The sequence below is a fragment of the Lissotriton vulgaris genome, chromosome 10 (assembly GCF_964263255.1).
Source record: "Lissotriton vulgaris chromosome 10, aLisVul1.2, whole genome shotgun sequence".
Classification (NCBI taxonomy): Eukaryota; Metazoa; Chordata; class Amphibia; order Caudata; family Salamandridae; genus Lissotriton; species Lissotriton vulgaris.
The window spans coordinates 118,513,959-118,528,776 of NC_141698.1; the positions used below are offsets into that span (position 1 = coordinate 118,513,959).

The window sequence follows — 14,818 nt, forward strand, 5'->3', positions numbered from 1 at the left end:
GGTGAGCTAGGGGAGGCCAGTGGTCTGGACACCTCCCCAGACACTGGTTTTGTCTCCCCTCCTACCGTGGCTACGGAGATTGGGGCTGCCTATAGTGTGGTGCTGAAGCGGGCTGCCAAGGCGTTGGGCCTTGTGTTCCTCGTCTCGGCCGTGAGGACTAACCTCCTCACTGAGGTCCTTAAACCGTAGGCAAGCTCGGCTGAGCCTCTGCTCCCGTTTAATAAGGCCTTGTCAGACGTTCTTCTGGGCACTTGGTCCAAGCCCGCTACAGGTCCCCCTGTAGATAGGACCGTGGCCAGGCACCACCGCCCGGCTCCGGGCGACCCTTGCTTCCTGTCTACCCACCCCACCCCCGAGAGCCTGGTCATCCAGGCCTCTAACTCCCAGACCGCATTCCCGACGGCTCCCCCCGATCGGGAATCCAATAGGTACGAACAGTATGGTAAAAATATGTTCTCAATTAGTTTGGGGTTGCGGTCAGGCAACACCGCGTGCCCCTTGGGCCTTTACACCCACTCTCTGTGGGACACGGTTGCGGACGTGCTGCCACAATGTCCGGAGGGGGTCCGGACTAAACTCACCCAAGCCCTTGTGGAGGGTCGAGATGAGGCACGGTATTCCATCCGGTAGGGGTGGATACCACGGACTCGCTGGGCAGAGCAATGGCAACGACGGTGGCGATTCGTCGCCACGCCTGGCTGAGGTCCGCCAACTTTTCGGCTGATGTCCAAAACATCCTTATGGACATGCTGTTTGATGGCCGTCGCCTCTTTGGTGACAAGGCAGACAGTGCGCTTGAGCGCTTTAAGGACTCCAGGGCTACGGCCAAGTCCTTTGGCCTCTCGGCTCTGTGCCAGAAAACTGTTGCCTTTCGCTCCTTTCGGGGCCAAGGAAGGGGCGCCCCCACACGTCCTGCCAGCCACGGCTCGCAGACTAACATTCAGCGCGGTGGCGGACGTGGTAACCGCCGTGGCAGCAGTCGGGGATAACGGCGAGGTCAGTCCACACCTAGCCCTGCAGCATCCGCCTCAAAACCCTCCTAGTCCGAGCTTTCAGGCCCATGTGACGCCAGTGGGGGCAGGGTTCGCCATCACCTCCTCCACTGGCGCACTGTCACATAGGACAGGTGGGTGCTGCAAATCGTCCGAAGGGGCTACTCCCTCCCCTTCAAGGCGACCCCTCCAGCCATGCCACCGCAGTACCACCGCGTATCTGGGGATCACTTTAGTCTTCTGCTAGAGGAAGTTACAGCCCTCCTGGCCAAGGGGGCCTTCAAGCACGTTCCTGGGCCAGAAGTAGGGTGTGGTTGTTACTACCACTACTTTCTGGGTCCGAAGAAGGGCAAAGGGGGCCTACGCCCTGTCTTGGACCTGCGGAACGTCAACGGCTTCCTCCGGAAGGAGAAGTTGAAGATGCTGACTTTGGCTCAGTTCTTAGCTGCCCTGGACCCGGGAGACTGGATGGTAGCGTTAGACTTGCAGGACGCTTATTTTCATATCCCCGTCCTGCCGGCCCACCGGCGTTACCTGCGGTTCACGGTAGGCCATGAGCACTTTCAGTTTACCATGCTTCCCTTCGGCCTTACCAGCATCCCACGGGTGTTCACGAAAGTGATGGCGGTGGTCGCAGCTCATCTGCGCAGGTTAAGGGTTTCAGTCTTCCCCTACCTCGACGACTGGTTGTTGAAGGCAGGCTCGCCCCAGACCGCACATGCTGGGGTTCTCCATCAATGTGCCTAAGTCACACCTGTGTCCCTCTCAGAAGCTCCTTTTCATCGGAGCGGTTATAGACTCGGCGCAGTTTCGGGTTTATCCTCCCGAACAGCGGGTTTGGGATATTCAGGCTCTGATTCCGATCTTTCAGCCGTTATCCAGAGTCTCGGTCAAGTTGACGCTGCAGCTTCTGGGGCTGATGGCCTCCTGCATCCTTCTGGTGCATCACACCGGTGGCGGATGTGGGCTCTGCAGTTGTACCTGAAGTTTCAGTGGGCCCAGCATCAGGGCAACTTGTCCGACCATGTCTTGATTTCGAAGGGCACTGCAAGACAGTTGCAGTGGTTGCTCACGGACCGCGATTGGGTCAGCAGCAGATCCCTCTCCCTACCCCAACCGGAGCACATAGTTGTGACAGGCACGTCCCTCCCAGGGCTGGGGGGGCCACATGGTAGAGGCGGAGATCAGAGGCCTCTGGTCTCCGGCGGAGTCTCGGCTCCACATCAACCTTCTTGAGCTGCGGGCGATCCGGCTTGCACTGAAGGCATTCCTCCCCTCTGTCCGGGGAGTGTAGTGCAGGTGTTCACGGACAACACCACCGCCATGTGGTACTGCAACAAACAGGGCGGGGTGGGGTTGTGGACCCTATGCCAGGAGGCTCTGCGCCTCTGGCAGTGGCTGGAAAATCAGAGCGTGACCCTGGTAACGCCAGGCAGACTAACTCAGCCGTAGGTGCATGATGGGTCATGAATGGCGTCTGAACTCGGACGTGGCGCAAGGCCTCTTTCAGCAGTGGGGAAAGACTTGGTTAGATCTATTCGCGCAATGTCATCAGCTCTGCGTGTTGGAATTTCCAAGGGGGCACTCGCACGGAGACGCTTTTCGACGCGAGTGGAGCTGCGGTCTGTTGTACGCCTTTCCCCCTATACCACTTCTGCCCAGAGTGCTGTAGAAGATCAGACGCGACAGGGCCCAAGTTATCCTTGTGGCTCCGGACTGGGAACGAAGATACTGGTATCCCGAGCTACTCAGCATGTCTGTCGATTCCCCCGATTCGTCTGCGTCTTCAGGACGACCTTCTGTCGCAGCAGCAGGGTACGTTCCTCCGCCCGAACCTGTCCAGTCTCCACTTACATTCGTGGAGATTGAGCGGCAGCAGTTGAGGCCATTTGACTTTCCTCCTGAAGTCTGTAACGTCATTCTGGCAGCCAGGCGTCCCTCCACAAAATTAATATACGCCTGCATGTGGAACAAATTTGTGGCATGGTGCACAGCAAAGGCTGTGGATCCTCTTTCATAGGTTCTCCTCTTTCTTCTCTCTTGCCCAGCAGGGCTCTGCTCTGGGCACTATCAAGGGCTACCTCCCTGCTATTTCCGCCTTCTTAAGGCTCCCTGATCAGCCCTCTTTGTTCAAGTCCCCAGTTGTAAATAGGTTTTTGAGGGCATCACTCATATGTTTCCTCCTGTTCCTTTCGTGATGCCTCAGTGGGACTTGAACCTTGTTCTGACCTATCTGATGTGCGCTCCTTTCGAGCCACTTCATAACTGTCCTCTTTGTCTCCTTACTCTGAAGACTGCATTCCTGGTTGCCATCACCTCTGCCAGGAGGGTGAGTGAGCTCCAGGCTCTTACCTCTAAACCTCCCTTCCTTTCTGTCCATCCGGACAAAGTTGTGTTGTGGATGCGACCCTCTTTCCTGCCCAAAGTTGTCACAGCCTTCCACATCGGGCAGTCCATCACCTTGCCCACCTTCTTTCCGCCTCCGCATCCCTCGAAAGAGGAAGAGTGGCTCCACCGTCTGGACCCAAAAAGTGCACTCTCATTCTATTTGGATCGCATACGCCAGTTCCGGGTGGATGACCAACTCTTTGTTGGTTACGTGGGCGGTAAGAAAGGTTGTGCGGTGCACAAGCGGACCATCTCTCGGTGGGTCGTGTTGTGCATCAAGGTATGCTACTCCTTTGCGCAAAAGGAGCCTCCTGTTGGGCTGAGGGCCCATTCCACTCGGGCCACGGCGGCTAATACTGCCCTGGGCCGGGGAGTACTCTTGCAGGACATCTGTCAGGCAGCTACGTGGGCCTCGCTGCTCAAGTTTGCAAGACACTACTGCCTGGACAGCCAAGTCCGGAGAGATGGCTTTTTCGGCCGTTCCGTTCTCCAGGACTTTCTGGTGTGATCATTGGTTCGCAGACCCACCGCCGGGGTTGGTATTGCTGGGGTATCTATATTAAGATAAGTAATCTAATACTAACCTGTTTCTTTCAGATGCACAAGTTACTTACCTTCGGTTACGATATATCTATAAGAAACAGCAGTTGGTATTAGATTACTTACCGCCCCACCCTTCCTCCCCGTTCTTCGAACCGATATCTAGGGTTAAGGTCGTCCCCTTTCAGGGCCCTAGTTTCATGGCACCAGTGTTGGTTTTTATCAGGGCTCTGCGTTTCTGGCGTGGAAAAACTATGTATAAGAACTGACGTCAGAGCGCGAGGGCGGCGTCTAAGTACTCTGGCGACGTCATCTCCGCGCCAACGACGCTGACGACTGACCTAGACAACGCCTACCGACGCACAAGGGTACTACTACGCAAAAGTTTCCGGATCCAGTCTGACGCCTGGGGATATTCTAAGGTAAGGAATCTAATACTAACTACTGTTTCTTGCAGATATATCGTTACCGAAGGTAAGTAACTTGTGCATCAGCCGTCTCTTTTCAAATCCCCTATTGTAAATCATTTCCTTAAGGACAGTACTCATTTGTTTCCTCCTATTCCTTTCGTAATGCCCCTGTGTGACTTGAGCCTTATATGCGCTCAATTTGAGTCACTACATAATTGTCCTCTCAGACCCTGGACTTTAAACACTGCTTTTCTGGTTGCCATTACCTCTGCTCGCAGGGTAATGAGCTTCAGGCTCTTTCTTCTAAGCCTCCTTTCCTTGCTGTTCATCCAGACAAGGTTGTCATCGAAACTCGACCTTCTTTTCTTCCTTAAATGGTTACCTCTTTCCACATAGGACAGACCATTACTATGCCCATCTTCTTCCCGCCCCCATCCTTCTAAGGAGGAGGAAAGGCTCCACCGTCTGGATCCAAAATATGCGCTCTCATTTTACCTGGATCGCACACAAAAAATTCCGGGAGAATGATTAGCTCTTTTTTTGGCTATGTGGGTGCCAAGGAAGGTCGGGCCGTGCAAAAACTAATCATCTCTCGATGGGTCGTTCTTTGAACTAAAATGTGTTTTTCCTTGGTGAAAAAGGAACCTCCAGTAGGGTTGTGTGCCCATTCCACCAGGGCAACCGCAGCCACTACTTCGTGGGACGTGGAGTCCCCCTTTATGACATCTGCCAGGCAGCCACGTGGGCATCCTTGCATGCGTTAACTAAGCATTACTGCTTGGACAGCCAAGTCCGGAGAGACGGCTTCTTGGGCCGTTCAGTTCTCCAAGATTTTCTGGTGTGAATTTAGTCCGCAGACCCACCTCCAGGGTTGGTATTGCTGGGGTATCTATTCTAAGGTAAGGAATCCATAACTAATAGTCTCTTTCAGATGAACAAGTTACTTACCTTCGGTAACGATATATCTAGAAGAGACCTATATTAGTTCCCTCCCCCTTCACTTAACAATGTGCCCCCCTCAAACGCGCAGCGGGCGCCCCGCCTGCGCGCCAAATGCAAGCCCGTCTGCGCCCGTCCGCGCCTCGCCCGTGCCGAGTGCCATCCCCTCTGGTCAAATAACTAGCTATACAAGAGAAGCTCTACTAAAATTTAAAGCCAGACCCATCGTCCTGCACCCAATCACTAGACATGACGACCTGGATAGGATCTTGGAGCTGTAGACTCTGCAAACAGAGCTTTAGACCCAACAATCAGATGAGTAATCTGACATCTATACAGGTAAGGAATCTACAGTGCGGACTGATTAATGTCTGGTCCATGGGAAAGCACGCCGCACATATCTTCGATCTAATAACAAAAAAAGCTAGATTGTCTTTTTATGAAGGAAACTTTGTTGACACCCAATAGTAACCCCGATATAACTAACTCCCTCCCCCCAGGATATCTAATCTCTCGAGAGGACAGACCTATTTAGAGGGGTGGAGGTATTGCTATTGCCCACCGTGACACCCTGGACTGCCAAACTTTCAATATACCAGGCCTTAAAGGGGCAGAAAATGTTGGCTTTGCGTTAAAAATTCATGACTCCTTCACCTTCTCAGGGGCTTTGATTTACCGACCACCTGGCACACATACTGACTTCACGAACAGCATCGGTGAAGCTATAGCCCTAATCTTCTCCTATGAAACCCTCCGTGCAGCACTAGATCAGGGAAAGAAAGCCGTCCTGGTCCTGCTAGACCTGTCCACGGCTTTTGACACGGTGTCCCATACCGACAAGTGGTGGTCCTAGGACAGTACAGGTCAGCAGAAAAGTTAGTAGGCTCTGGAGTCCCCCAAGGCTCCTGCCTGAGCCCCACACTTTTCAATATATATATGGCTCCACTTATCACCCTCATCTCATCTTTTGGCATAGATACCATTGCATACGCTGACGACCCACAGCTCATTCTGGTGCTAGAGAATGACACCCGTGAAGCCGAAACAAAGCTCCAAATTGCCTTACCGCCACGTTTAAATGGATGAATCTAAATCATCTTAAGTGCAATACTAGGAAAACCGAAATTCTATCCTTCGGCAAAGGAAACACCTTCAACCCTACATCCTGGTGGCCTGAGGACGCCATTGCCCCCCGATGTACTGCCCCCCCCCCCCCCCCCCCCCCCCCCCCCAGTACTGCCTCCTCAGTCCGTAACCTAGGAATCAGATTTGGCCCCTCCCTGAGCTTCAAACAACAAGACACTGCCGTAGCAGGGACCTGCTTCGGAATTATTAAAGGGCTCAGGAAATGTTTCGACCTCATTCCCATCTCCGCAAGGAAAACGGTCGCTGTAGCCCTCATTACCTCCCGCATCGACTACTGTAATAGTCTTTATGCAGGGGCAAACAAAGAAGTCTGCCACAAATTACAAATTGTACAACATGCTGCAGCCAGACTAGTGTTAGGATGGAAAAAGAGAACCTCAGCCACAGCAGCAATGAACATTCTGCACTGGCTGCCCATCTACAAAAGGGTGCTCTTCAAAATTTTATTCATCACTTTCAGGGCTTTCAATGGAAATGGACCCATCTACATAATGAAAATGTTCAAGCACTACAGCCCCACACAATGCCTCAGGTCCCAAGGGGCTAATCTTCTCACTATTCCCAAATTTAGACTTAAAACGAAAGGAGGAAAATCCCTGGCGGTACTAGGCTCCAAGGCCTGGAACCTTCTTCCCTCTCATCTCTGTCAAATCCCCACAGAAACAATTTTCAGAAAGGCTCTCAAAACCTGGATTTTCACTCTCTCTGAACAGCAATGTAAAAACCTAGTCTAGATACCCCTTTCTTTCCATAACTACCAGGGTCATTAAATCTCTTCTATAGCGCAAAGATGCTCCTTGGAGTGCAACCTGCACTTTATCAAAACCCCATCACATCACATCAGTTATGGATTCCTTACCGCCCCACCCATCCTCCCTGTTCAGCGAACTGACTTCTAGTGTAAGGGATCCTCTTTCATTGACCTAGTTTTATGCACCTGTGGTCAGTGTCCTGCATGGTTCTGCGCTTCTGGCGTGGAATGTCTTGTCTAAAGAACTGTCGTCAGCGTGCAAGGGCGGTGTCCAAGTTGATACCGCAACGTCATTCCGGCGATCACGACGCCAACAATGGACGCGGAGTCGACTGAGACCACCTAGCGACGTGCAGGGGTACTGCTGAAGAAAAATTCTCCGGATCCAGTCTGACTCCTGGGGGTAATTCTCGGGTAAGAAATCCATAACTAATACAAGTCTCTTACAGATATATTGGTACCAAAGGTAAGTGACTTGTTCTTCTACACGTATCGCAGAGTAAACCTGAATATTTGTATCTGTCAATAATAAACAAAGTAGTTTTAAATCCTTAGTTGGAAAAAAGTACTCTTGGATTTTAACTGACTTGTTAATATGGAAATTTTTGTTTCATTTTCATCCACGTTGAATATCCGTAAAAAGTTCTAAGTCTTCCCCTTTTCCCAGAACAAACTCCAGCTAAATGTTTGGTTAATTATCATTTCTGAAAGACACTTAATACCAAATTGTTTCAGGGTGCAAAATCTGATAGAGAAACTTTTCTTTGAAAAAGAATATCCATACTGTTACTTTGCTTACTTTGTTACAATTTTCTGACTGTCATCTCTTGCATTACAAGCTATCCCTTTGGCTCTCTAAAGTGTATGTACTGTTGTGGCAAAAGGAACAAAGACAGTCACCCTAAACTTGCACCAATCTAAGAAATGTGCTTACTACGTCTTTCTATGTAGGCCTCCTCTTTAACAAAAATATGGTGGTGGTCTCTCTTAATGAAATGTTTCTGGCTATTGGTAGTGTTTTCTGAAGGGTGCTAAGTGTACTTTCTTTTGATTGCAGGCGTTCTCAGAAGCAATTAAGAAATGGCAGGAAATGTCTCCGGAATCGAGTGGAAAGCGGAAAAGGAGGAAAGAAATGAACCAGTATACATACATAGATTTCATATTTGAACAAGGTAAATATATTGCCACCTTATCGCTTCAGACTTCAACACATTTTTTTAAATGTATCCAGTTGTGTGTAATCTTGACTTATCTGTGGGTATACGTACATGACAGACAATCATCGCAGTCAGTCTTTGCGCAAGTTGAAGCAGCAGCATAAGAAATCCAGTGGGAATCTACCCCTTCCGCCACTCTGACTCCAGAGAGGGTACAAGGGCATCCACATTCCACTCTGTCTTGCTCCTAATCTCTATTGCAGTTTATCCTGAAATATTCCCAATCCACCCGAGTCCATCTGCGACATCGCAGCAATTAGAGGAATTTAGGGGTACATGCTGAGCATTACTAGCTCCCTCTTGCCCATTTCCTGGCACCAGGGATTCTCAGGGTCTCCAATCAGATTTCTACCAGCGGGTCACCTCTGTGCTGTTTGTGCCTTTAAAATACGCTTCTGGTTCAGCACTGGTTCTGGTGCCAACTTTGGCTTCAGAGCCACCCACTGCATTGGTTCCCTTTGCAAGAACTACAAGATGCAGCATTCTGAATACTTCTCTAGCTACTCACCATGTTTCTCCTCCCGGCACTGGCACTAAAGAAAGCCCTCCTTATAGGAATGTGAAGACTAATGTTCTAACAGAGGTCAGACGCCTACAGAACCTCTATTACCATTTAATGAGGCCCTCACTGATACCCTCTTGGCCATTGGGGCGAAACTATGTTCGAGACAACTAGTTAACAGGCAAGTCGCACTGCACCATTGACAAGCACCAGGAGACTTGTTTTTTAAGACTTGCTCATCCCAAGCAGTTGTAGACCACCTTGTGACGCCGGCAAACCTCCCAATCAATTAATCAGAATATATAAAGCATGGCTAATCACCCGATAGGGTATCCAGGCACTTGCAGGTCCCTGAGGCTTATTTGAACAGTCAGATCTTGAAGGCCCTTCTGTTGCATAGGGAGACTGTTCCTTATCTTTGCTACGATGTGGGAGAAGGAGCATCCTCCACTTCTGATTTGATAGATGCGGGGATTATGGGCAATTGAAAGGAAAGCGGAGCGTAGTCTTCTCGACGGTTGATGGAAGTTCAGGCGGTGGTTAATGTATACAGGTCCTTTGTTGTGTAGAGCTTTGTGTGCGTGGATCAGCAGCTTGAATTGGCATCTATTCTGTTAAGGGAGCCAGTGGAGTTGCCTCTGGTGGGGTGTGAAGTGGGGTCGTCGGCGAAGCCTGAGAATGAGTCAGACTGCAGCATTCAGTGTGATCTGAAGTCTCTGTAGGTGGTTTGTGGCGATTCCTACATGTATGGCATTGCCGTAGTCCATTCGGCAGGTGAGGAGGGTTTAGCCACTTGAAGATCTTACGTAGCATAGTCAGAGTGGATAGCAGGTGGAGGAGACAGCGGTGATCTGTGATTTCATATTGTTCTTGTTGTCAGTGATTATTCTGAGGTTTCTGGCATGTTCAGAGGGAGTGGATGCGGGTCTTAGGTCTGATGGCCTCCAGGATTCTTTCCATCTGTTACTACTGTTGCCTAAGATGAGTACTTCCGTCTTGTCTGTGTACAGCTGAAGGTAGTTCTTCATCCAGTCAATGACGTTTGTCATGCATCTGTGGAAGTTGATTTTGATGGTGGTGGGGTCGTCTGTGGGTGAAAGGATGAGTTGGGTGTCATCTATATAGGAAATTATGTTGAGACCGTGGGATATGACTATGTTGGCCAGCAGGGTCATATATGCGTTGAAGAGCGTGGGGCTAAGGGATGAGCCCTGGGGAACACTGCAGGTGATCACCTTGGATTCAGAGGTGAAAGGTGGATCCTCTGGGTTGTTCCGGTGAGGAAGGAGGTGATCTATCTGAGTACTTCCCCTTGGATGTCAATATGGTGGAGCCTTTCGATTAGTGGGATATGGTGTCGAAGTCTGCCAAGAGGTCGAGGAGAATCAAAGCTGCTGTTTCTCCTTGGTCATGAAGTGTTTGGATGATGTCGGTGGCTGCGATCAGGGATGTTTTGATGCTGTGGATTGCTGCTGAAGCCGGATTGGTAGGAGTTGAGTAGCTGGTTCTGCTGAGTTTGATGGGGTCGGCGGAGGGTTTTCTGAGTGGTGGTCTGACTTTGGTGTTTTTCCGGGCATCAGGAAATGTTGCAGCGGTTAAATAGGTGTTGAGTATGGTGGTGAGTTCCTGGCTGATTCTGTGGTTTCAGAGTTTGAAGATGTGGTGCGTGCATGAGTTTGTGGGAGCTCATGAGTGGATGGATTTCATGGTGAAGGTGGTGTCCTGGTTGGAGAGGATGTTCCAGGTGGTTCGTGTCCTTTACTGTGTGGGCGTATCTGTCGAGGAAGTCCATAGGTGTTGGTTGGGTTAAAAGTTTCTGTATATGGATGCAATCTTGTTGTGAAAGAAGAAGTAGGCGAGGTTGTTGCACAGCTCCTAAGGGTGTGATGATGGCAGCCGGGTTAGAGAATTCTTTAACGATGTTCAAAAGTTCCTTGGTGCTGGTTTTGATGTGTGCAGCAAGGGCGGTCTTCTTTGTTGCTCTCAGCAGGCGGTGTTTGAGGTTGAAGGAGGTCTTGAAGGCTGCCCTGTCAGAGGTGTCCTTGCTGATGCACCATCTCCTCACCAACTGTTTTGCTGTCATTTTTCATTGTTCTGAGTTCTTGGGTGTACCAGCTGGCCTTTTTTGGAGGATTTTCTATGGATGTCAAGTCAAGTGAAACATTTGTATAGCGCGCTACTCACCCAGAGGGTCTCAAGGCGCTTAAGGGAGATGAGTTCGCTACTGATCGAACAGCCAGGTTTTGAGTTGCTTTCTGAAGGAGAGGTGTTCTGTGTGAGACGGAGGTGGGTGGGGAGGGAGTTCCAGGTCTTGGCCGCCAGGTAAGAGAAGGATCTTCCTCCCATAGTGGCTCTTCGGATGCGTGGAATCGTGGCGAGGGCTTGGTTGGACGATCGAAGATGGCGGGTGGGGGTGTAGAAGGTCAGGCGAGTGTTGAGGTATCTGGGACCTAGGTCGTGGAGTGCCTTGTGGGTGAGTAGACGGAACGTGATTCTTTTGTTGACGGGGAGCCAGTGCAGGTCTCAGGTGACCGGATATATGGTTGTGATGGGGTATGTCTAGGATGAGTCTAGCGGAGGCGTTCTGAATACGTTGAAGTCTTTTCTGCAATTTGGTTGTGGTTCCGGCGTAAAGGGTGTTTCCGCAGTCCAGACGGCTGGTGCCAAGTGCTTGGTTGACTGTCTTCCTTGTTTCGGTGGGGATCCATCGGAAGATCTTTCGGAGCATGCGTAGGATGTTAAAGCATGATGAAGAGACGGCGTTGACTTGTCTGGTCATCGAGAGGGAGGAGTCTAGGATGAATCCCAAGTTGCGAGCATGGTCCGTTGGTTTGGGTGCGCTGCCTAGGGCCGGGGGCCACCATGAGTCGTCCCAGGCAGAGGGGGATGAGCCTAGGATGAGGACTTCCGTCTTGTCTGAGTTCAGTTTTAGGCGGCTGTTCTTCATCCATTCGGCTACGTCTTTCATGCCTTCGTGTAGGTTGGTTTTGGCGGTGGTTGGGTCTTTGGTGAGGGAGAGGATCAGCTGGGTGTCGTCTGCGTAGGAGATGATGTTGAGGTTGTGTTGGCATGCAATGGATGCGAGGGGTCTCATGTAGACGTTGAAGAGGGTGGGGCTGAGCGATGATCCTTGTGGAACGCCGCATATGACTTCGGTGGCCTCTGATCTGAAAGGGGGGAGGCTGACTCTCTGGGTTCTTCTGGTGAGGAACGAGATGATCCAAGCCAATGCCTTATCCTGTATCCCGACGTCCCTGAGGCGTTCTACAAGGGTGTGGTGGCAGACCGTGTCGAACGCTGCGGAGAGGTCCAGGAGGAGGGCTGCTGTTTCTCCGTTGTCGAGCAGAGTCCGGATGTCGTCTGTGGTTGCGATGAGGGCGGTCTCGGTGCTGTGGTTGGCTCGGAATCTGGACTGTGAAGGGTCGAGGGAATGGTTTGATTCAAGGAAGGCGGCGAGCTGACTGTTGACAGTCTTCTCTATGACTTTGGCGGGGAACGGGAGGAGCGAGATGGGGCGGTGGTTCTTAAGTTCGGTGGGGTCTGTTGTAACTTTCTTCAGGAGGGCGCTGAGTTCGGCATGTTTCCAGCTTTCCAGGAAGGTGGCGGTGTCGAAGGAGCAGTTGATGATGTCCCGGAGTTGGGGTGCGATGACTGAGTCGGCCTTGTTGAAGATGTGATGGGGGCATGGGTCGGTTGGAGAGCCGGAGTGGATGGAGTTCATCAAGCGGATGGTGTCTTCAGTGCTGATCGGGGTCCAGGCGCGGAGGGTGTTGGTGGGGGGCTTCGGTTCAGTGGTGGGGGGAGTGGACTGGTCGCCGAAGCTGTTGTGTATGTCTGCTATCTTGCTGTGGAAGAACGAGGCTAGAGAGTCGCAGAGGTCTTGGGAGGGAGTGATGTCGTTGTTGACGGAGCTGGGATTGGTGAGCTCTTTGACAATGCTAAAGAGTTCCTTGCTGTTATGGTCGTTGTTGTCTAGTCGATCCTTGAATGCTGATTTCTTGGTGGTGTGGATCAGCTGGTGGTGTTTGCGGGTAGCGTTCTTGAGGGCGTTCATGTTGTCTGTGGTTGGGTTTCTTCGCCAGGCTTTCTCAAGGGTGCGGCAGTTCTTTTTGGAGTTCTTGAGGTAGTCGTTGAACCAGGAGGCTTTTTTGCTTCCTGTCTTGTTGGGACCATGCTGTCTTCACATTTGGTGATCCAGGCTTTGAGGTTTTTCACTCCCTGTTTGGGATTGGTGGCGGTAGCAGGGTTAGAGGTGTTCAGGGCGTTTTCACAGATGGTCTCTGGGATTTAGTTTAAACTCCGGTGGAGGTGTTTGTAATTTTGGGATGGCGGTGTGGGGGCTGGAGATGCCAAAGTGGACAATGGAGTGATCTGTCCATGTGAGGTCTGTGGCTTTATTTGACTCGGTTACTGGAGGTGAAAATTGGGCCCAGCTTGTGCCCTGAGGTGTGTGTAGGGTCTGGATGATCTGGGTCAATTCTATGCTGCTCATACTGTCAGAGGTATGCAGTGTTTTTGTCATTGGGGGTCATCGATGTGGGAATTTAGGTTGCCGAAGATGTTGTCCTTGGAGTCTAAGGCTAGGGGTGCAATGAAGTTTGCAATGGTGTTGTCGAACCTGGAACATAGGCTTGGGGTCGGTATGCGAGGGTGGCTCTGATGGTCGCCTTGCCGTCTTGGTGGAGCTTGAAGTTAAGATGTTCCATGGGGATGGTGGTGTTGGTGGTGGTGGTACACTGCATTGTCTCTTTGTGGATGACAGATGTTCCTCTTCCTGGCTTGTTGGTGCAGTCGTGGTGAGTCATTTTATATCTATAGGTTAACACTGTGGTAATGTCTGGGCGGATGTGGGCTTGACAGGTGAGAAAAACAAGGACCCCATGGGTAGCAGTAATATACAGACTCCTAGGGCAGGGTAATAACCTATGCGGGTAAAAAATCCTAGGCCATCAGCTAAGTAAGTGAACAATTAGCCTTGATCCAGTGGTGAAAAGAACAATTGAATATGAAATTTATATTAAAAATGTGTATTTAATTAGCATAAGTAAAAAACATATAGAGACTCATCAAAAGTCAAACTATATGATAAGAATAAAATGTAATTCATAAAATGACATAAACAGGCTTTTTAGACAATAAGTACATAACATATAAATCATACACAAATAGTAAAACAAGCTAACATTACATAGGTCAGGTTACTATTTGTACTTTATTTAAACATTGTCATGTATTTTTATATAAATATGTAAGTCATGTAATACAAACCCAGTGATCTGATATGTCTGTTTTGTAAATATATTTCCAGAGTATCATCTGACTCCTGAGGAAGGCGTTTTTCTGCCAAAACGCGCGTCGAGTTTTAATAAATATTTCTTCAGCACTTTTCATGCCAATAACAACGTTGAATGAATTGTTTTAAATGTAATTTGTATGATTTATATGTTATCATATAGTTTGACTTTTGATGACTCTCTATATGTTTTTTACTTATGCTAATTAAATACATATTTTTAATATAAATTTCATATTTGATTGTTCTTTTCACCACTGGTTCAAGGCTAATTGTTCACTTACTTAGCTGATGGCCTGGGATTTTTTACCCGCATACGGATGTGGGGTTGAGCCAGTTCTCAGGGAGGAAGACGTGTCTGGTGCGAGGGTGGCAATGAAGTCCCATAATTCAGTGGATTGTTTGCATAGTCAGTGAGTTTTGAGAAAGGTGCATGTGAGGTTGTGTATTTGGGGTGAGGCTGGTTGGTGGCCTGTTGTGTGTGTGTGCAGTGGCAGGTAAAGTGGCAGTGGGAGCAGGTGAAAGGTCCTACCAGCTATACCTGGGTCCACGGCGACTACCGAACAGATGCAAGAGTTTCTTGCTGCCATGGACCGCCTTTTTAGACCCTTGGGCTCCCGCCGACGTGCCTTCGGGCCCC

The 14,818-nt window shown here is 50.1% G+C and overlaps 1 protein-coding gene across 8 annotated transcripts in view; it reads left to right on the top strand.

The window, feature by feature from the left end:
* Nucleotides 1–14,818, top strand: part of RNF216 (ring finger protein 216) — a 776,933-nt gene that overhangs the window by 258,941 nt on the left and 503,174 nt on the right. For all 8 annotated transcript variants that reach the window (XM_086940659.1, XM_086940658.1, XM_086940657.1 and 5 more), the window contains one exon: nt 8,224–8,338. In XM_086940659.1, coding sequence (XP_086796785.1) covers nt 8,224–8,338 — 115 coding nt within the window. The remainder of the gene's footprint in view (nt 1–8,223; nt 8,339–14,818) is intronic.